This window comes from Triticum urartu, chromosome 7A (genome assembly GCF_056163025.1).
Source record: "Triticum urartu cultivar PI428250 chromosome 7A, HENAU_Tu73, whole genome shotgun sequence".
NCBI lineage: Eukaryota > Viridiplantae > Streptophyta > Magnoliopsida > Poales > Poaceae > Triticum > Triticum urartu.
Genome location: NC_141879.1, coordinates 586,190,423 through 586,210,890, shown reverse-complemented (window position 1 = coordinate 586,210,890; position 20,468 = coordinate 586,190,423). Strand labels below are relative to the sequence as shown.

Below are 20,468 nucleotides of genomic sequence, written 5' to 3'. Positions count from 1 at the left end.
TGCAGGCGGTCGAACTTGACCTCATCTGGGTGCATGCACTCTTCAAACTCGGCCAGGATGACCGCATTCTTGTTGATGTGCCAAGGCGATCCTGCCCAAACTCTGTCACGATCTCGCTGAGACTCAAATTCAGCCACAAACATATTCGCTCCACTCGAGCGAAACTGCAGTCCTCTAGGGTTTCCCCAAGCCGGTCGCAAAGCATTGCCAATGGTGTGTATATGATACTGATTGCGATACAGAACCTTACCCGCCAGCAACCACTTTACCGGAGCACCATCAAGACGGTCATCTATCACGAGAGGAGTCGCCTCCTCCTCGGATATGTCCAGCTTTCCCGGCGCTTCCTCAAGTTTCTCCCTCGCCGATCTGGTGTTGCTGGATCCCGAGGTCTCCTGCGTCGTCTCCGCCGCGGGTGGTGTAGCCATCACCCTCGCCGAGTCCTTGGGGCGGCCCGCCGATCGGTTTCCACGTCGAAACCCTAGCGCCGCCAGGGAGCCCTAGGTTGCGGGGAAAAAAAAAAACTAAGACCTCTCAGTTGTACGTTTTCTTCCGTGGAAAGGAAACCCAGCGTGCGCAAGCGGCACCGTGCCACGTCTCCTGTACCGTACATTGGTACATTGGCTGGAGCTTAGTCAAGCGAAAGCAGTGACGCTTCGGGGTCACAGCGCATCAGTTGTGCCTGTCACCGGTCAGGGCCGTAGGCTCGCATGACCCGCAAGTCTTCCCCTGCTGCGCACTACGGTGACATCTAAGATGGGCACCACGAGGAAGCTTCGCAGTTGGCACTATCATCGTTCATGCAGGGTGCATGCATGCATGTAGCTCCGTACGTACGGTGGCATGGACCCCGAGTCTTGTCCGGTTTTCCACGGATGAAAAGGGAGATGGGCGGGTGGAGCCATGAGCAACGTCGCAAGTCGCAACGGAATGAATTTGTGAAGACGTGCCGCGTGTGTGTCGTACACGCGCGTTCTTGACCGTGGAGGCGTGTTTTTTGTTGCGAGTTGCGACTTGTCCGACACTTGTCGTCACCCCGTAAGCGGCTGATCACAGGATATGGTCCGAACTAGATTTTTTTAAACATTATTTTTCATAACAAAATTTCGAAAATGTATGCCCTAATTTGAAAATGATGATCGCGTCAGCCTCACTCAGGCCGAAGAGTCAGTCCTTGATCACGCTTAGGCCAAAGATTCACTCTTCGTTCAACTTAGGCCGAAGAGTTGTTTTCGGTTTACCTTGGGCCAAAGATTGGCATAACGGGGTCGAAGAGCCGTCAGCGGCGGGCCATAGGCCGAAGAGATTAACTTCGGTCAGCTTGCGACCGAAGACTAGTCTTCGGACAACGTGAGACCGAAGAGGTCGGTAGCGAGCCAGATAAGATACTCCTCGACGGCACGCACACCCCCAAGATCACCGACTTCACCGACTTCGGGATCTCCAAGCTGCTCGGGAACCAGCAGGTGCACACCACGGTGACCAACATCAGGGGCACCGTAGTGGTTCCGCGACGCGCGGATCGATACCAAGGTGGACGTGTACAGCTTTGACGTCGTGCTGCAGGAGATGATCTCCCGGAAGTGTCTGGACCCGCTGTCCGACCAGGGCAGGAACGAGACGGTCATGCTGTTCGGGTGGGTGACCCAGCTGGTCAACAGGCAGAAGACTGAGCTCATACTACCGAACGACGACGGACTTGCGGAGAGTGGAGAGGTTCGCGTGTGTGGTGTTCTGGTGCATCGAGCCCAACCCGTCGCTCCGGCCGATGATGCACCATGTGTTGTAGATGCTGGAGCGCGCAGTTGCTGGGGGCTGAGGTGCTACCTTACCCTCCCGCTTGTCACATGGACTCGGCTCCTTTGATCGTATCTTCTGTTTAATTAGATTAAGTACACCGAGTATAATTTTCTTTTTGCTACCGAGAACAACAATGATATACAGAACACAATAGCTATATGTAAGTAGTCAGAATTTGGATTTGGGCCACTCGAATGTTGCATGAAGGAATGAACAGCCGGAGGGAAGGAAGGAGCTCCCTGGAGATCTATTTTAGGGCGGCAGGCGGCCCCACGATCTATCTTAGGGGTGTGGTGTGGTGCAAGTTCGCGGAAAAAAAAAAACTTAACTATGCTGTCTTGGACAAGATCCCACGTGGTTACTTAATTGCTCTTAACATATGTTGTCTTGGACGGGGTCGTCACAACAACGTACAATGAGCGGGCACAAAGATCGCATTATGCTCGTAACCCATCTGCTATCTTTGACGGGGTCGTCACGATAGTTCACCGATGACATGTGTTCAAAACAAAAGAAAAGGTTGTAGCTGGTCACATGTAGAAGATCCACTTTGTTTGTTTAACCCAGGAAGGCAGGAAGCGGTCAAATATGTTACGCCGAGACGCAAAACAGGGACCGAAAGTCTGCAGATGGAAAGGGGGGAATGATACCTAGAAAAACACAATGTTTTTTTTTTCTTGAAAGGAATGCCTCTTGGCACTTTATTTAAGTTTCAGAGAGGTATTACATCACTGATTACATGCGGCAGAAGAAACTCAGGTTATCATCCCACAGTACATCAGGTTCGAATCATACACATGTTCTACTCCCTCCGTTCCCAAATATAAGTCTTTCCAAAGATTTCAATATGGACTACACGTCAACACACTCTAAACTAACTAACTAACTAACTAACTAACTAACTATATATATATATATATATATATATATATATATATATATATATATATCCATATGTAGTTCATACTAAAATGCCTAAAAGACTTATATTTAGGAACGGAGGGAGTAGCTAAGAAGTGTGCCAAGCCATTGGCCTCCCTGGAGCAGTGTTGAATCCTAATCATTGAAATTTTATGAGCAATGTTATTGGCGCATCTGCTTTGTTAATCACACACACACACACACACACACACACACACACACACACACACAAAGCCTTCGACGCCCCTGTAAAACATGAACCTTTTTGGTCTCAGTTTCTACAGACATGAACCTTTTTTTGCAACCCTTCTGCTTGTTATCTTTGCGAGGCATGAAAATCGCAATGGGTTTTCAAGCTTTTTTATTATGGTAAAGAACATCCAAATATGCTTGCAAGAACTTTGGAGGATTTTTTTTTGTCATACTAAGAATTTTGGAAAAATATTTTTGCACAGAAGAGGACCGGTGTGTCCGAGAGACAGTATCTTCAAGAGGTCCAGTGATCTGTTCTGCAGCAACCTCCAAACCTAGGACGCGACGCCCCTGTAAATTATACAGTGGTTAACTACTTGCTAACAAACATTCAGAAGGTTCGGTTAACAAAATAAAATAAAAATTACCAAGGATTTTCTCAAGTGCTCCCGCATCATTGAGCAGCCTCATAAGTTCACAAAGTAACCCAGGCAGGGCTTTCCCCAGCATGCGCTCCACTTGCTCATCCTCAAAGTTCTTCCTTTTTCTTGTCTGGCCAGTCGTCAAATTGGCAGATTGCTCTGTGCCCAAGTACTCCAATGAATTCCATACAAACTCGACAACACCTGTCCCATCATCCGGGTAGGTGTCAATTGTTTCAGCTAGCACATTATCCAAGTATAGATTTTTACTGACTCTTATCTTCCAATGGGGTTTCGTGTCACAGAATGGCAGCCCGGTTATTACTTGCATGTACTTTTCAGGATATTCCTTTTCCAGGTGCTCTAATTTCCGGCAACATCTCACAAGAAGGGATAATTTCTCCTGCTCACTCATACCAGACGGATGATTGTTCACAATTAAACAATCTTTCTCTCTGAATTCTCTCAAAAGCTTCAACAGGTGTCGAACTTCCTTTGGCAGATGCAATGCTCTGCAGAAAAGAGACTTCAGCATTCGGAAGACTACACGGTAATCTTTCCGAACCCTCCTTTCATTCTTGGGTTTCAACTTTTGAAGCTTTGAGGCCAAGACTTTGAAGTAACCCAAAGGCGTGACAAAGAAATCTGATGGTTTGAGCTTCCCACAGAAACTCCACCCAGCAAAGTGCGTTGATGAGTAAAACAACAAGACTGAGTTGATAACTCCTTTGGCAAGCGCTGATTGCATGTGGAGTTCAGAATGATTAGCTGTAGAACCTGCTACAGTGACAGTTTGGACAACTTCTTTTCCCAGGATATAGGATTCATACAATGTGCAAGCCAGAGCACCTCTTTTGGTAACAGTCAAATCAAGCAATGAAGTCTTCGGTAACACCTGCAGATTTTAAGTTAATGATTATAATGAAAAAGTACAAGAACCGACTCTACAAATCAATAGCTAAGGGGCAAGTATAAGGACTAATTCTGGAAAATATAAACATGAATGCCTAATTATGCACGAATCCAAGTAATATGAACATGGACATTTCGAACCGACTCCGCAAATCAATAGCAGAAGGGTAAATAAAAGGATAAATTCTGGAGAATTTCAACATGCACACCTAATTATGCATGAACCCAGATAATATGAGTAAGTGTACACTTTGGTAACCGTATAAAGGTCCATCTCCAAGGTTAGAAAGGATATCAATGATACATATATAGGCTTCAACGATGAAATTCAGAATACAATAAAATAGTTGTGCTAGTGAAATTTACAGTCCGTCATACCATTGTTCGCCTTTGCTTCTTCTTTCCACGTTTGACGGGGATATCCACCTTTTGTTTTTTCAGTTAAAGCTCACTTAATCTTATTTTCGAAACAAACCTGCAATAAAACAAGGTTCAAAATTGACAGCGTCTGTTTAGGAATGTCATAATACAACAATAAATCTATAGAAATCTTGAGTAGCATGCAACTTCTGCAGATACCAAACAATCTGTAACCTATAATCCTTCCTAGATACTCCCTCCATCCCATAATATAAGAGCGTTTTTGACTATCAAAAACACTCTTATATTATGGAACGGAGCGAGTACAACATTAGATATAAATTCTTTTTGGCAAGAACTGTTTGCTGGAAACATAATTTAGCAATACATGATCTTTTATAATTGCTTCACATATGAGTATTGGGGCAAGGCATGCCATTGTCATAGTTTAGGCTCTAGGAAGTAATGTATGCCATAGTCTAGATTCTAGAAGGATAATACATACAAGCTCAATGTCTTTGGCTGGAAACAGAAGTACCCACTGCATACACATGCAAAATCACACAATCACGCATGCACATACATAGCATAGTGTCGGTCTGTACCTTCGGATTGATACTGAAGAGAAGGATCCGTTGATGACGAGGTACTGCTTGGTGCTGTGGTCGCCGCCCCTTGCTTGCTTCTTCTAGTAGACCCGGGTGCTGGTCGGGAGTCGAGCCGCCCTGTCGTGATCACCCTTTGGCCTTTGCCCTCCACGGCTCCACGCTGCCGCGCCGCTGTGACCTTACGGATGACGGGATGAGGCGAGATGAGGCTGGAGTCGAGCAGCGCGAGGAATGCGGCCGGGGTGAGGCGAGATGGGAGGGACCTGCCGAAGTGCGCCGCCGCTAGCTACGGAGGAAGGCGGGATGAGGCGTGCGGCGGCCTGGATCGATGGCGATGCGCCGCCGCAAAGGGGAACGGGCCGGTAGACGGGATCTGTGTTTCGATTTTCGGTTTGAGCTTTTTTTCGCCCTAGACCGAGATGGCCGAATTTCGGCCATTTTTAAAAATTTCGGCTGAAATTTAACCAAAATTTGACTGTAATTTAATCAAAATTTGCTAAATTTGAGCAATTTCGGTCTAAATATACTTTTTGCCTCAAGCCGAGAGGGCCGAAATTCGGCCGAAATACACATTTTGCGGCCGAAAATCAAAACACAGGACGGGATAGGATCGAGAGGGTTACGAGAGGAGGATGGATTTCTTAGGATTGTGTAGACGACTCGACGATTTAAAAGTACAATTATTACTAAACCAAAAAAATAGAAACAAACAAAAGAACCCTTTCAAAAATGACAAATAAATGTAGTTGTAAAAGGAAATGCAATTGCATCATGCACAAAAAAGGGCGACGCAAGGCACCGGTCAAATTTTACCTGGACGTCGCGCGCCCGTCCGATTGGCCCTACACACACTGTTGTATTCCTCGCCCCTCTCCTTCCTCATACAACACTCATCCCCTCCCCTTTCATCAGGAAGAGCCCGGCAGTGAGCTCAGCTGACCGGACCATGGACATGCCGATCAACTTTTGAAGCACCGCCGGCTCACTACTACTTGTCGCGCTCGCCACGTCGTCGCCACCCTCGCAAAACTGGTCCATCGCACCCGTCTCTATCATGAGTGTTCGTCGACGATTGCAACGTGGGGGTTGCCTCGCTTCTTGCATGCCCCCTCCCTTGGTTCTAGTATGTCACGACACTAGTCCCAGCAACCACCGAGATGACAATTCCAACTTGCCACGTTTTGCAACTCCCAGGCGCAAACGTTGTAGCAAGCCAGGGCGTCGGTCCCAACAAAACAGGGTGCCGATTCCATCAAAAAAATAAGGGCGCCAGTAGTAATAATCTAAACTCTACCCCTCGTCGGCGCCATAGAAAACCGCTCCGGTTGTAGCAAAACCAACTTCTGGTTCCAACTCCGGCTTCAGTCGGTTGTAGCAAAAACGACGTCATGGTCACAATGGAAGCTCGCCTCCCTTATCCGCGGGTTGCAACAATTGCCATTCACGGTTCCAACAAAAAAAATCTTTGGTTCCAACATACCTGTTGCTCGGTTCCAGCACCATTGCATCCTGCGGTAGCCGTCGTCGCAGCTTCTGCTGGTGTCCGGCGTAGTTTTTCGATAGCAGGTTGCATGTTAAGTTGTGATCCAAATTCATACTGAGGCTAACTTTTGATGTAGCGGAGTGGAGGCTCGTCGTCGAGAGGCTTGGGCATAGTATCGCCCTAGGTCACCACTGCAATATATATTATTTGTAAGCCGCCACACAGGATAAGATCATCGTTGTAAATCCACGGTGTTTGTAACCTCTTTTTCCGATATAGTTAAGTTTCGTTGGCTCACGCTCGTGATTCCTCTTCTTATTAGCGGTTGAGATCCTTTGCAGTACCGTATGATGCTGTAGTGTGGGTGACATGTGGGGCCAGGTCCCACATGGCAGTGACTGTACAACATCGTACAGTATTGCAGAGGATCCTAACCCTCTTATTAGAGGGGTTTTCCACGTTAAAATCATTGTGTCATTTCTATTGATTATCATTGTGTCATTTCTATTGATTTGATCTTCCTTTTCTTGTGTGTCATATTCCTAACATTGCAGCTTTTCGACAACCAGTTGCACCATCAGGACATCGCCTTCGCCCGCCATAGCTTGTCACCGGCCTGTTTGTAGCTTTTCGGCACCAGGTTTCAGCACGGGTGACGATCGCCATTGTAGCACGCACGGCCGTGACTGCTTCGTTCAAGCATCGGTGACGACGACACATCACGAGTTGTAGTCCCCATTGCAACTTTTTGTGCGTTGCTGGCCTCCCAGCCTCTATGACGACGCTCACCATGGCGGCACGCATGACAATGGTGGAGAAAAGGATAAGAAGAAGGGGGCGATTTCATCGGGTCCATGTGGAAGGACGTGGCTTTTGGATGCGAACGCGACGCCCATCATGAGCGGGTAGACCGGGAAACATTAATTTACCAACAAAAAATTGACTCAAACTCCACAAAATCGGCTGAACTTCAGCCGAAGTGATTAGAACACGATTATAATATAAACCTTCAAAAAGATTATCGTCTTCCGTGAGCAATATAACTTTTTTCCATTAACTACATTAATACTCCCCTTTGTCGGATCTGCGCCGTCCACCTGCCATGTCGGTTCAATCGACGGCCCAGATCAAGCTCCTCCCATTGATCGAAATCCCCATCATCTATCGCATATACTCTCTCCATTCCACAATGTAGTGCTTTCTCTATCCTCGTGTTTCAACTTTGACCGTAAATTTAACTAGCAAGACCGATTGCGACGGGAGTAAAAGTTATATCAGTGAATTCGTATTTGAAAAAAGTTTTCAATTATATAATTTTTTCTGCCGCCGCAGTCGGTCTTGTTGGTTAAATTTATGGTCAAAGTTAGATCTCAAAAAGCGCGGGCGCATTATATTTTAAAATGGAGGGAGTAATAAGTTCAACGAAAAGAGGAAAAATATCAATTGCATCAGATCGCGACGACCGATCAAAACCCTAGCTATCAGGGCAACGGAGACGGAGCCCGCCGCGCCGCCGCGCTCCCTCCTCGGCCCTCCCATCATCCGCGGCGCGCGCCCGTCGCCCGGCCCCGCCATGCCGCACTCGCACCCCTCCGTCGGCGTCCTCGACGCGGCCGCCGACGCGCCGTCGGCCGCGGAGATCAAGGCGGAGCTGGAGCCGCGGAGAGCGCTCACGGAGAACGGCTCCGCCTCGTACGCCAACTCGGGCAGCCCCTGCCTGGACTTCTTCTTCCAGGTGGTGCCCGACACGCCGCCCGAGCGCGTGCGCGGCCTGCTCGCCGCCGCCTGGGCGCACGACGCGCTCACGGCGCTCAAGCTCGCCTGCAACCGGCGCGGCGTCCGCGGCACCGGCAAGTCGGACAAGGAGGGCTTCTACGCCGCCGCGCTCTGGCTGCACCAGAACCACCCCCGCACGCTCGCCTGCAACGTCGCCGCGCTCGCCGAGTTCGGCTACCTCAAGGACTTGCCCGAGCTGCTCTTCCGCCTCATCCACGGCCCCGACGTGCGCAGGCTCGCCAGGGAGAGCGCCGCCGCCGAGAAGGCGGACGGGAAGGAGAAGGACCACGGCAAGCCTAGGCTGGCCGACCGCAAGCAAGCCCGCGTGCTGGCCCCTGTGCCGCCAAAGCCCATGTCCGGGGCCTATCACTCCGCCGCCCTCGCCGGGTCCGGCAAGGGCAAACCCATGGAGGTGGAGGCCGCCCCTGTCCCGGTCCAGGAGCCGGCCGAGCAGAAGCCGAAGGTGGACTAGAAGAAGAAGACGGCGGCAACTAAGCGGCGGCCGTCGAAGAAGGTCCGGAAGGTGGCCAAGCTCGCCGTGAAGTCGCTGGAGACGTACTACGGCGACCGTGCCTACCGCTTCCTGTTCGACGCTGTCGCTGACTTCTTCGCCGCCCTCCTTGCGACGGACCTCGAGCAGCTGGCCCTCGACGGCAAGAAGAGGAAGATCGGGCTCGCCGCCAAGTGGTGCCCCACGCCGGGCTCGTCGTTTGACCGCACAACGCTGCTCTGCGAGGCCATCGCACGCCGCCTCTTCCCGCGGGACTCGGACCCCGAGTACGCCGAGCTCTCCGACGAGCACTACACGTACCAAACCCTCCACCGCCTCCGCCGCGAGGTGCTCGTCCCTCTGCGCAAGGTCCTGGAGCTCCCTGAAGTGTACATGAGCGCACAGCGGTGGTCGGAGCTGCCCTACACCCGTGTTGCCTCGGTGGCCATGCGGCGCTACAAGGTCCTCTTCAAGAAGCACGACGAGGAGCGCTTCGACAAGTACCTGGAGGACGTGGAGGCCGGCAAGGCCAAGATCTCGGCGGGGGCGCTGCTGCCCCACGAGATCGCGGCGGCCGCCTACCGTGGCGAGGACGACGACGTGTCCGAGCTGCAGTGGCGCCGCATGGTGGACGACCTCCGCTCCAAGGGCTCGTTGTGCAATTGCATCTCAGTCTGCGACGTGTCCGGCAGCATGACCGGCACTCCCATGGAGGTGTGCATTGCGCTCGGCGTGCTCACGTCGGAGCTCAGCGAGGAGCCGTGGGCGGGCAAGGTGATCACCTTCAGCGAGAGGCCTGAGCTCCAGCTCATCAACGGCAAGACCCTCCGTGAGAAGATGAGGTTCGTGCAGCGTATGGAGTGGGACATGAACACCAACTTCCAAGCAGTGTTCGACCAGATCCTCCGCACGGCGGTGGAAACCCGGCTGGCGCCAGAGAAGATGATCAGGACTGTGTTTGTGTACAGCGACATGGAGTTCGACGAGGCGTCGGGGCACGAGGATGACGACGACGATGACTACTCTGAGGACGACGATGAGGAGGACGAGGAGGAGGAAAAGCAGCGGTCGTGGAACACAGACTATAAGGTGATCTGCCAGAAGTTTAGGGACGCCGGGTACGGGGACGTGGTGCCGCAAATCATCTTCTGGAACCTGCGCGACTCCAAATCGACGCCGGTGACGTCGACGCAGCCCGGGGTGGCCATGGTGAGCGGCTTCTCGAAGAACTTCCTCAAGATCTTCCTGAAGAGGGACGGCGTGGTGAACCCCGAGGCCATCATGATGGAGGCCATCGCCGGCGACGAGTACCAGAAGCTGGCTGTGTTCGACTAGACCGATCATCAAATTTTGCTCGCCTCTGTTTGCAAGCATTTAAATTTCTCGCCCTAACCAACTGTCACGCCTGGCAAAGCTAGATTTTAACGTGCTACCAAATGCACGGCCTCGCCAGGCAAGGCAAATTAAGGAGTACGCTAGCCTGAGGTTCGATAGAGGTGTGTTTGATTTTTAGAATTGTGGTGAACAGAGCCAGTTCGTTGTCTTTGATCATCTTCAGAATTCAAAATCAAATCGTGCCCTAAAGTTTGTTCTGGAACATGCTGCTTGAGTTGGTAATCATTCTTGGGTAGATTTATCCCATCTACTGATGAATCCTCCTTTGGAGTGCATGAATCGAATGGATCTCTGAAAATTCCGAACAGTATGCCGTCGTGGAGTTTGATTATATGGTGCTATGTGAATCCGTACCAAAACCATCCTTGTAATTGAATTGATTTCTGAATTCCGAAAAGGAAGACCAGAAAATCAGTTTTACGGGAAAGAGTTTTTTTTTGTTGAAGGGAGCCGTTAGAGTTGAGTAACTTCAACACCTCCTCGCTGAGAAAAGACATTCTACCATGCATGGTATATACCATGCATGTATCAGTCACCCGTTGTCTTTGACATTCGGATCCGTGCATGCATCTAGTCTTTGTGTTGCTTAGTTAACCTCAATTTATGATCCCTTGTTCTATTAATTTATGTCATATCAATCAATCACTATTTCTCCTGACAACTTTTCCCGTAGTTATTACCTGCAATATCTCTTCTCTCACTCACAAAGTAGAAACGAGCAGTACTGCACTCACTCAGGGTTTTTTCATATGATTCTAAAATTTGAATTTATTTTATCTTTTGAACTGTAAGTTTGATTTATGATACATTTGCAAATTTATGTTCCTCGTGAAGAGAACATTGAAATAAGATCGCTCTTGAATATATTTTCACAAATTTTAAAATTCAAATATGAAACATGGAGCGACCTTACAAAACAGTAAAATACAACTGTATGTACCAAGTTTCATCGAGTTTTTTATAGATCAGTTTTGTATAAATTTTGTTTAAAATATATCATCAGTATAGGCACATTTGTCCAAATAGAATATAACACAAACTTTTATTTCAGAAGATATCAAGCATCCAAATCTTTAAATAGAAAGAGAAAATATATTTTTGGGATAGAGTTGCAAAAGGGAGAGGCATCCAAACAAAAGAACACTATTTAAAAAGGCTGACACATACAAACTGACCATGTGACAGAAAGATGGAGAAAAGTAAGACGTACATCAGGTTAGTACATTGTGATTTTTTTATGACCCTGAAATAATTAAGAGGCTGATCAATACACGGTATATACTGTGCATGGTAGAAAATGCACTCTTCCTCCTCGCTTCGTAAAGAAACTACTCCCTCTTTAATGATTCAAACGCTCTTATATTTTTTTTATAGAGGAAGTGTTTACGAGACGTTCCTCGGATATACCGGTCCTTAATCCATGGTGAAAAATCACAAAAAAATCTGCAGCCCGTGCAACTGCTCGGCATTGCGTTCTCAAATTCCATCCGAACCTTTCACACTGAGCTTGACAGCCATGTAAGTTCCAACCAAAAACGAGCGCAAGTTCACAACCCTCGGTAAGTCAGGAATGATAAAAACAAGTCCACAACCCTCGGTAACTAAGCCGGGCTCCGACGGTAACCCTCTGTCCGTTTTAAACGACACGGTCGAGCATGGACGCGGAAGGCTTTCAATGGGGGAAGGGAAAAGATCGAGTTGGAAATCCACGGAGACCACGGCCATGGAACGCTACTTCTCCACGGACGTGCTGGTGGACATCCTGCAGCGGCTCCCGCCGAGCAGCCGCCGCAGGGCGCGCCTCGTCTGCCGGGTCTGGCGCTACGTCGTCGACAAGCGCACCACTGAGATGCAGAGCCGCGCCAAGCCCCTCCTCTGGCACACGGGCAACGCCGTCGCCTACGTCGTCGACGACCCGTCCTCGGCGGCCGCCGCGTCGAGGAGCTGCAGGCAGCTGTGGAGGAGCGCCGCCAAAGGCCGCAACAGCGAAGCGGTGCAGCTGGTTGGCACGTGCAACGGCCTGCTCTGCTTGTGCGACGACGAGGAGCGCGCCGGCGGCGCCCTCACGGTCGTCAACCCGGCCACCGGCGCGAAGCTGCCCGTCCCGCCGCTGCCGTGCGCCGGGCCGCTCGTCGGGAGCCAGACCCAGACCACGGAGAAGTGGAGCAAGACGGAGACATGGCACGAGGCGTACTGCTTCGCGTACCACCCGACGACGGGGAAGCACAAGGTGGTGCACGTCCCGTGCAGCTACGAACGGGTCTGCGAGTTCGACGCCGTCCATGTGCTCACGCTGGGGGAGGCGACGTGGCGGGAGGTGCCGGTTGGTCCGGGCGGCGCAAAGTGCAACCTCGCGGCCGGCATCGCCAGCGTCGACGGCAAGACATACTGGATCTGGGTCACGGCGAGCGGCGTCGCCAAGGTCGCGTCATTCGACCTCGAAGACGAGCACGTGGTCGTCTCCGCCACCCCGCGGCCGCCCGCGATGCCGCCCGGGCACAGCAGCTACCACCTGACGGAGGTGCGCGGGAGGCTGGGCTTTGTCACCCGTGGGCACGCCTCGGCCCAAGCGTGGGTCCTGGAGGAAGAAGGGCAGGGATGGAGTCGCCGGTACATCCTCGAGCAGCGTGTCCCGCTGCCGCACTTTGCGTACGCCGGCGAGTGCGTCCTCACGGTGCGCGACGGGGCGTCGTTTTACGCGCACCGGCGGAAAGATGCAGCGTCCTCGGGCAGGAGACTGCGTCGTGACGAAGACGACGGCGTCGTGCGCGTCGGGCACGAGGATGAGGGGAGACTTGTCGTGAACATGGGGGGCTACGTCGGAGACTACTACCGGACGTTTGCCTACGTCAAGACGATGGAGCCACTGCGAATTAGTTAGTTATAATTAATTAATTAATGTCTATTTTTTCTTTCGAGGGTGAAGGGAGTTTTATTGTATGATGATAGAGTTATAGTCTTGAGGCCACAAATCCTCAATACACGGTGATACTGAGCCCAAGCACACAGCAGTCGTTCGCTCTGTGCGGTTATAATGAGCCAGTCGATGGCAACTCTATTCTGAGAGGGGTTAATCTTCAGAGGAAAAAACTCCCTAGTACCTAACAAATCCTTGATCTCCAACACAAGGTGGTCATAAGCTGATCTACACAGAGCATTATTGGAAAGACTGGACAAAGCCTTCAAGGAGTCCGACTGCACCACCACTGGGAGGTCCGAGTGTTGTATAGCTAAAGCCATGCCTTGCGTCAACGCATGTAGTTCCGCCTCCAGCGAATCGTTGCAGTGGAATATAAAACGATAAGCTGCGAAAAGGATTGTACCATCAGGGTTCCTTAGAACCATACCAGCTGCCGCAGAACCGTCATCTTGTTGGAAGGATCCATCCACCGAAAGCGCCACCATCCCAGCTGCAGGCGCCGGCCATGGAGTTGTGGGGGGCCGGTCGACACTCGTGTTGGGTGTAGCCTCTAGGATAGGCATCTTGCCTTTTATAATCTCTTCAGTTGAGTACCTTCCAGCCAGTTTGATCGATTTATAGTAACTGTCCAAGTACTCAACATTGGAGAGAGCTGGCGTACTATCTTTTCCATGCATCAACTCATTGCGCATCTGCCAAATCCTCGACACCAACATAATTAGCATATCCCTGACATCTGCAGTGCACTTGCTCAACAAGGACAGTAGCCATTCCTTTCCAGAATCAAGAAGCATATCATCAGCTGGTAATGGCCATCGACGACGCATGTTCACCTAGAGGATTCTTGCATGCGTACATGCTACCAGCGCATGGTACGTGCTCTCTTCCTCAACACCACAAAGAGCGCATGTCGATCTCGTTGATAAGTGCCTAAACTGTTTGCACTTTTGTGTAGCTAGTGTACCTGTAACAATCCTCCAAGTGGTAATCTTCATTTTTTGTGATACATCAGATTTCCAGACGAGGTTCCACAAAGAGCGCTCCCCGTCCGGATTAGTACTGGATGAACTGTTGACAAAGACAATGTTGTGTTCCTGAGTTGCAATCCTGTAAGCACTCTTTACCGAAAACAGCCCGCTTTTTTCCGGGAACCGGGACAGAAAATCACCACGCTACCGGGGAGAAGTTCTGATTTTCAGAATATGCACCACATCCATAGGCCAGAAAAACTCATTCAGGCTGTCTACTCTCCAAGCACCGTTATCATCCAAGAATTTCGACACTCGATTTAGTCTGCAGTTCCCTTTAGGAGTAATTGGCCGGAACGAGTTAGGTCTCGGGATCCAAGGATCCCTCCAGGTACATACCGAAGCACCATTTCCCACACGCCAAATTGCCCCTTTCTTAACCAGCTCAAGACCGTATAACATTCCCTTCCACACCTCCGAACCACTGTTTGGGAAGACAGTGTCCAATAACTGGCCATGTGGGTAATACTTAGCCTTTAATAATCTTGAGCACAAACTCTCGGGGGAATCCAGAAGCCTCCACGCTTGTTTGGCTAACAGAGCTTGATTGTACGATCTCATGTCGCGAAAGCCCATACCCCCCATGGATTTAGGGAGCCTCAACTTATCCCAGCTCATCCATGCCATCTTCCTTTTTCCCTTCTCAATGCCCCACCAGTATTGGCGAATCATATGTGTAAGTTCATCGCAAATCGATGCAGGAAGCTTGAACACGCTCATCACATAAGTAGGAATGGTCTGGGCAACGACCTTGATGAGAATCTCTTTATTGCCTGAGGGCATATATTGCTCACTCCAATCCACAAGCTGTAGGACCTTGAAGTAGATGTGTCTAGAGGGGGGGGGGTGATTAGACACTTAATGCTAAAGTTGCAGTTTTTTTAAGCTTTTTCGGTTTAAGTGGAGTTTAGGCACAATTTCAACATTCACAATACATATCAAGCAAGCATGCAAAGAGTATATAGGTAGCGGAAAGTAAAGCATGCAACTTGCAAGAATGTAAAGGGAAGGGTTTGGAGAATTCAAACGCAATTGGAGACACGGATGTTTTTCCCGTGGTTCGGATAGGTGGTGCTATTCTACATCCACGTTGATGGAGACTTCAACCCACGAAGGGTAACGGTTGCGCGAGTCCACGGAGGGCTCTACCCACGAAGGGTCCACGAAGAAGCAACCTTGTCTATCCCACCATGGCCATCGCCCACGAAGGACTTGCCTCACTAGCGGTAGATCTTCACGAAGTAGGCGATCTCCTTGCCTTTACAAACTCCTTGGTTCAACTCCACAATCTTGTCGGAGGCTCCCAAGTGACACCTAGCCAATCTAGGAGACACCACTCTCCAAGAAGTAACAAATAGTGTGTTGATGATGAACTCCTTGCTCTTGTGCTTCAAATGATAGTCTCCCCAACACTCAACTCTCTCTCACAGGATTTGGATTTGGTGGAAAGAAGATTTGAGTGGAAAGCAACTTGGGGAAGGCTAGAGATCAAGATTCATATGGTAGGAATGGAATATCTTGGCCTCAACACATGAGTAGGTGGTTCTCTCTCAGAACATATGAGTTGGAAGTGTAGATGTGTTCTGATGGCTCTCTCCACGAGTGAAGAGGAGGTGGAGGGGTATATATAGCCTCCACACAAAATCCAACCGTTACACACAATTTACAAATCTCGGTGGGACCGAATCAACAAACTCGGTCGGACCGAAATAGTAAACCTAGTGACCGTTAGAGATTTTCGGTGGGACCGACTGGATCAACTCGGTGGGACCGATGTGCTAGGGTTAGGGTAAATCCAAAACTCGGTTTGACCGATTACTCAAACTCGGTGGGACCAAGTTGGGTAATAAGTGAAACAGAGAGTTGGCCAAGCAAACTCGGTGGGGCTAATTGCATATCTCGGTGGGACCGAAAATATTGCAGTAGGTAACAGAGAGTTTGCAAGCCCATCTCGGTGAGACCGAGATCCCATCGGTGAGACCGAATTGATTAGGGTTTGGCAATGGCTATGACAAGTGAAACTCGGTGGCGCCGGATAGAAATAATCAGTAGGTCCGAGTTTGGCTTAGGTTTAGGTCATATGTGGAAGTGGGAAAGTAGCTGAGGATTTTGGAGCATATCATTAAGCACTTGAAGCAAGAGGCTCATTAAGCAACACCTCATCCCTCCTTGATAGTATTGGCTTTTCCTATGGACTCAATGTGATCTTGGATCACTAAAATGTAAAATGAAGAGTCTTGAGCTTTAAGCTTTAGCCAATCCTTTGTCCTTAGCATCTTGGAGAATTTCCCACAACCTTTAGTCCATGCCACTCCATTGTTGAACTTATCTGAAACATACTAGATAGAAACGTTAGTCCAACAAGAGATATGTTGTCATTAATTACCAAAACCACCTAGGGAGCACTTGTGCTTTCAATCTCCCCCTTTTTGGTAATTGATGGCAACATACATCAAAGCTTTAGATAAAGATATAAAGAACAACAAGTAAAGCTTTGGAAGGACATGTAACAAGCATAGGCTCCCCCTACATGTATGCACTCATGTAAATGTGAAATATAGAGGCATGTGAGAGCATAACCATGACAGAGTAGGCAATGTGTTACATGTATCTTAGCCATATGCATCAGAGCAAAAGATTATCAAGGAAAATACCTTCATGCTCATCAGTCCTTCTTGCAAACAGTATGTACATAAGCAAGAATTCCTCATACTCATGATTTTGATGCATACACTTACCTTGTAGTCTTTTGCTGGCTTAGGATGGAATGAACCTGCACAAACAAGGTTAGATAACACAGGTACCTCCACTAGCCAGAGCGAACCAAAGAAGCCACAAGAGTACCAAGACTGGGATGACATGTAGAGAGTGAGTACAAGGTACCATAATGGATTCAACATGTCCCCAAGAGTAAAGATATGCAATGAATTTGACTGATTTCTTTCCCTTAGGTGTCTTGCTCCCCCTGAATCTTTCATGGGATATTGGGAGAAGATAGGGAACAGAAAATCAGAGCTGAAAGATACAAATGGATAGAACTTAATGCAAATAAGCACATATGAACATGTCTTTCCCCCAAAAAGACATGTGACATCTCTCCTCTTGAACATCAAGCATCTGGGATCCTTGAGTATTCTCTCCCCTGGAAATCTCTTTATCCCCCTTAATACTTTCTCCCTTGTAGGTGATAAGCTTTGATGTGATCTCTCTCTCCCCCTTTGACATCAATTTCCAAGAAGGGCTTTCTGGAATCCGTCGTATAGGTTTGGTCCTTGAGACTCAGCACAAAGCAATGGATAAAACTGTGATGCTTGTAGTGGACAAGATTCATTGAGTGGAGCTGGATCAAAAGAAATATAGAACAAGTGGCAAACTATTTTTCCTGTTGCGAAGTCGGTGGCACCGAGTGGCATGTTTTGGTGGTACCGAAAAGATTCGGTTGGACCGAAAACTACAAGTGGTGAAACCGAGCTCAACACAGAGAAAAACACTTGTCACCTCAGCTCACTAAACATGTAGGATCTCACAAAGATTTGCAATGAATTGAATGCAGAAAATGCAGAACAAAAACAAAAAGAAAAGAGAAGAAACTGAAAGATCTAGATGAAGAACACAAGAGAACTTCATCTAGAGTTGGGCGGTGACATAGTCACCTATGTTAGAGTATATTGACTTAGGAGTCAAGTGAGAACACTTGATCATAGGTCATACTCATCGTTTAAGCTCAAAATGGGGTTACCATTTTTCGTTTAAGCATCTTGATGTATTCACATCTTGTCGAGTTGCTTTGACTCATGTCTTGGAGTAAAGCTTCTCTAAGATGGAATAACGTACCTTGGGTGGTGGTGTGGGTCTTGCTCATGTAGTTGAACTTGTGTGGGTGCTCAAGGTTGATGTAGCTCATCAAGAGTTGGGAGCACCACTTAGAGTTTGAGTTCATCTACCTACATGGGTTAGTTCTTGAAAGGAAGAGCACTTGTGTATCCAAAAATGACAATCATGAAGCTCAACATAGAATTTGTCAAAGGATATGTTTGAATGGTTTTGTGCTTCCTTGTCTTCAACCACCATTGTGTAGAGACTCGGTGATGTAGAGATTGCTCAAGATGTGAGTGAGTCGCAATCTCATGGAATTAGATTCAACCAAGCACCTACATGGGTTAGACAACATGCAAGGTACAAATATATCCAAGACATAAGATAGTCATCATAAGAGATATATCATGGATTAGTCATAAGCTCATGTCTTGCATGTATCCAATGGAGTTCCTACTCCAAGTTCGAAGCATCAATAATGTTCAATTCACCTCTCAACCTGCAAAATACTTTCTCATCAAGAGGTTTAGTAAATATATCCGCTAATTGCTTATCGGTGCGAACATGCTTAAGATCAATATCACCCTTAGCAACATGGTCTCAAATGAAATGATGACGAACTTCAATATGCTTAGTTCGAGAATGTTGTACAGGATTATGACCAATTTTGATAGCACTTTCATTGTCACAAAGCAGTGGAACATGTTTCACATAGATCCCATAATCTTTAAGAGTTTGGGTCATCCAAAGTAATTGAGCAGAACATGAACCAGCGGCAATGTATTCCGCTTCGGCGGTGGATACGGATACTGAGTTTTGTTTCTTGGAAGACCAAGACACAAAAGATCTACCAAGAAATTGACAAGTACCCGAAGTGGACTTTCTATCAACCTTGTCTCCGGCATAATCCGAGTCGGAATAGCCAACAAGATCAAAAGAAGACCTCTTAGGATACCAAATGCCAAAGTTTGGTGTATGAATTAAGTATCTCACTATCCTTTTCACGGCCTTAAGATGACATTCTTTAGGAGCAGCTTGATAACGTGCACACATGCACACACTTAGCATAATGTCGGGACGTGAAGCACATAGGTATAACAAGGAACCAATCATAGAGCGATAAACCTTTTGATCAACCGGTTCACCATCTTTGGTCAAATCAAGATGTCCACTAGTAGGCATGGGTGTAGGCATACCTTTGCATTCTTGCATATTGAACTTCTTGAATAAGTCCTTGGTGTACTTAGTTTGAGAGACAAATGTACCTTCCTTAGTTTGCTTGATTTGCAAACCGAGAAAGAATTTGAGTTCACTCATCATAGACATCTCAAACTTCTCTGACATTAGCTTTCCAAACTTTTCACTAAAGAGAGGGTTAGTTGAACCAAATATGATATCATCAACATAAATTTGGCATACAAATAGTTCTCCATTAACCCTTTTAGTAAAAAGAGTAGAATCAATTTTACCAATTTCAAAACCACTTGCAATAAGGAACTTGGTCAAGCATTTATACCATGCTCTAGGAGCTTGTTTAAGACCATAAAGAGCTTTGTGAAGTTTGTAAACATGATTTGGTTTCTTAGGATTGATAAAGCCGGGAGGTTGTTTGACATAAACTTCCTCCTCTATTTCACCATTTAGAAAAGCACTTTTAATGTCCATTTGGTACAAGGTGATATTATGGTGATTAGCATAGGCAAGTAAGATGCGAATGGAATCAAGTCTAGCAACGGGAGCATATGTCTCACCATAGTCCATACCTTCGACTTGTGTGTACCCTTGGGCGAAGAGACGTGCTTTGTTGCGAACCACTTGTCCATCTTCATCTTGCTTGTCGCGAAACACCCATTTGGTACCAATGATGTTGTGGTTGTTGTCGGGCTTCTCAACCAATGTCCAAACTTGGTTTCTCTCAAAGTTGTGTAGCTCTTCATGCATAGCGTTTATCCAATCCGGATCTTCCAATGCTTCTTCAACCTTCATAGGTTCAATGCTAGAGATGAATGAATAGTTTTCACAAAAGTTAGCTAAACGAGTTTTTGAGCGAGTGATTCTCCCGGTTTGAATATCATTGTAGATTTGCTCGACGGGATGATCTTTGGCAATTCTTGCTCGAACTCGTGAGAGATTTTGCTTGGGTCTTCGTTGAACATCTTCTTCATCTTGTTCTTCTTCTTGGCCTTCTTCATTATTGACGTTGTCGTTCTCTTGTCGTGGTGGAGAAGGAGGTTGTTGATGTTCGTCTTGATGCATTTCCTCGTCTTCTTCATCTTGGTGTGTCCCACTTGTGGATGCTTCTGTATCAATTCTTGGTTCACCTTGTCGTGAAGTAGAAGCTTCCA

The 20,468-nt window shown here is 48.0% G+C and overlaps 4 protein-coding genes across 4 annotated transcripts; 3 read left to right on the top strand and 1 right to left on the bottom strand.

The window, feature by feature from the left end:
- Nucleotides 1-2,745: 2,745 nt before the first annotated feature.
- LOC125521987 (uncharacterized) lies at nt 2,746-5,614 on the bottom strand. Its single transcript, XM_048687052.2, has 4 exons — nt 5,213-5,614; nt 4,626-4,722; nt 3,342-4,230; nt 2,746-3,264 (listed from the first exon to the last, which is right to left on the bottom strand). The coding sequence occupies exons 2-4, from the start codon at nt 4,626-4,628 to the stop codon at nt 3,209-3,211; spliced, it is 948 nt and encodes a 315-aa protein (XP_048543009.1). The 5' UTR covers nt 4,629-4,722; nt 5,213-5,614; the 3' UTR covers nt 2,746-3,208.
- Nucleotides 5,615-8,160: 2,546 nt separating this feature from the next.
- LOC125519091 (uncharacterized) lies at nt 8,161-10,539 on the top strand. Its single transcript, XM_087534798.1, has one exon. The coding sequence runs from the start codon at nt 8,272-8,274 to the stop codon at nt 8,944-8,946; it is 675 nt and encodes a 224-aa protein (XP_087390924.1). The 5' UTR covers nt 8,161-8,271; the 3' UTR covers nt 8,947-10,539.
- LOC147960558 (uncharacterized) lies at nt 9,358-10,299 on the top strand. The gene has a single exon (XM_087533410.1). It carries the CDS (start codon nt 9,358-9,360, stop codon nt 10,297-10,299), a length of 942 nt encoding a protein of 313 aa, XP_087389536.1.
- A 1,543-nt stretch (nt 10,540-12,082) lies between the features above and the next one.
- On the top strand, nt 12,083-13,240 carry LOC147960557 (F-box protein At3g07870-like). The gene has a single exon (XM_087533409.1). It carries the CDS (start codon nt 12,083-12,085, stop codon nt 13,238-13,240), a length of 1,158 nt encoding a protein of 385 aa, XP_087389535.1.
- The last annotated feature ends 7,228 nt before the right edge of the window (nt 13,241-20,468 follow it).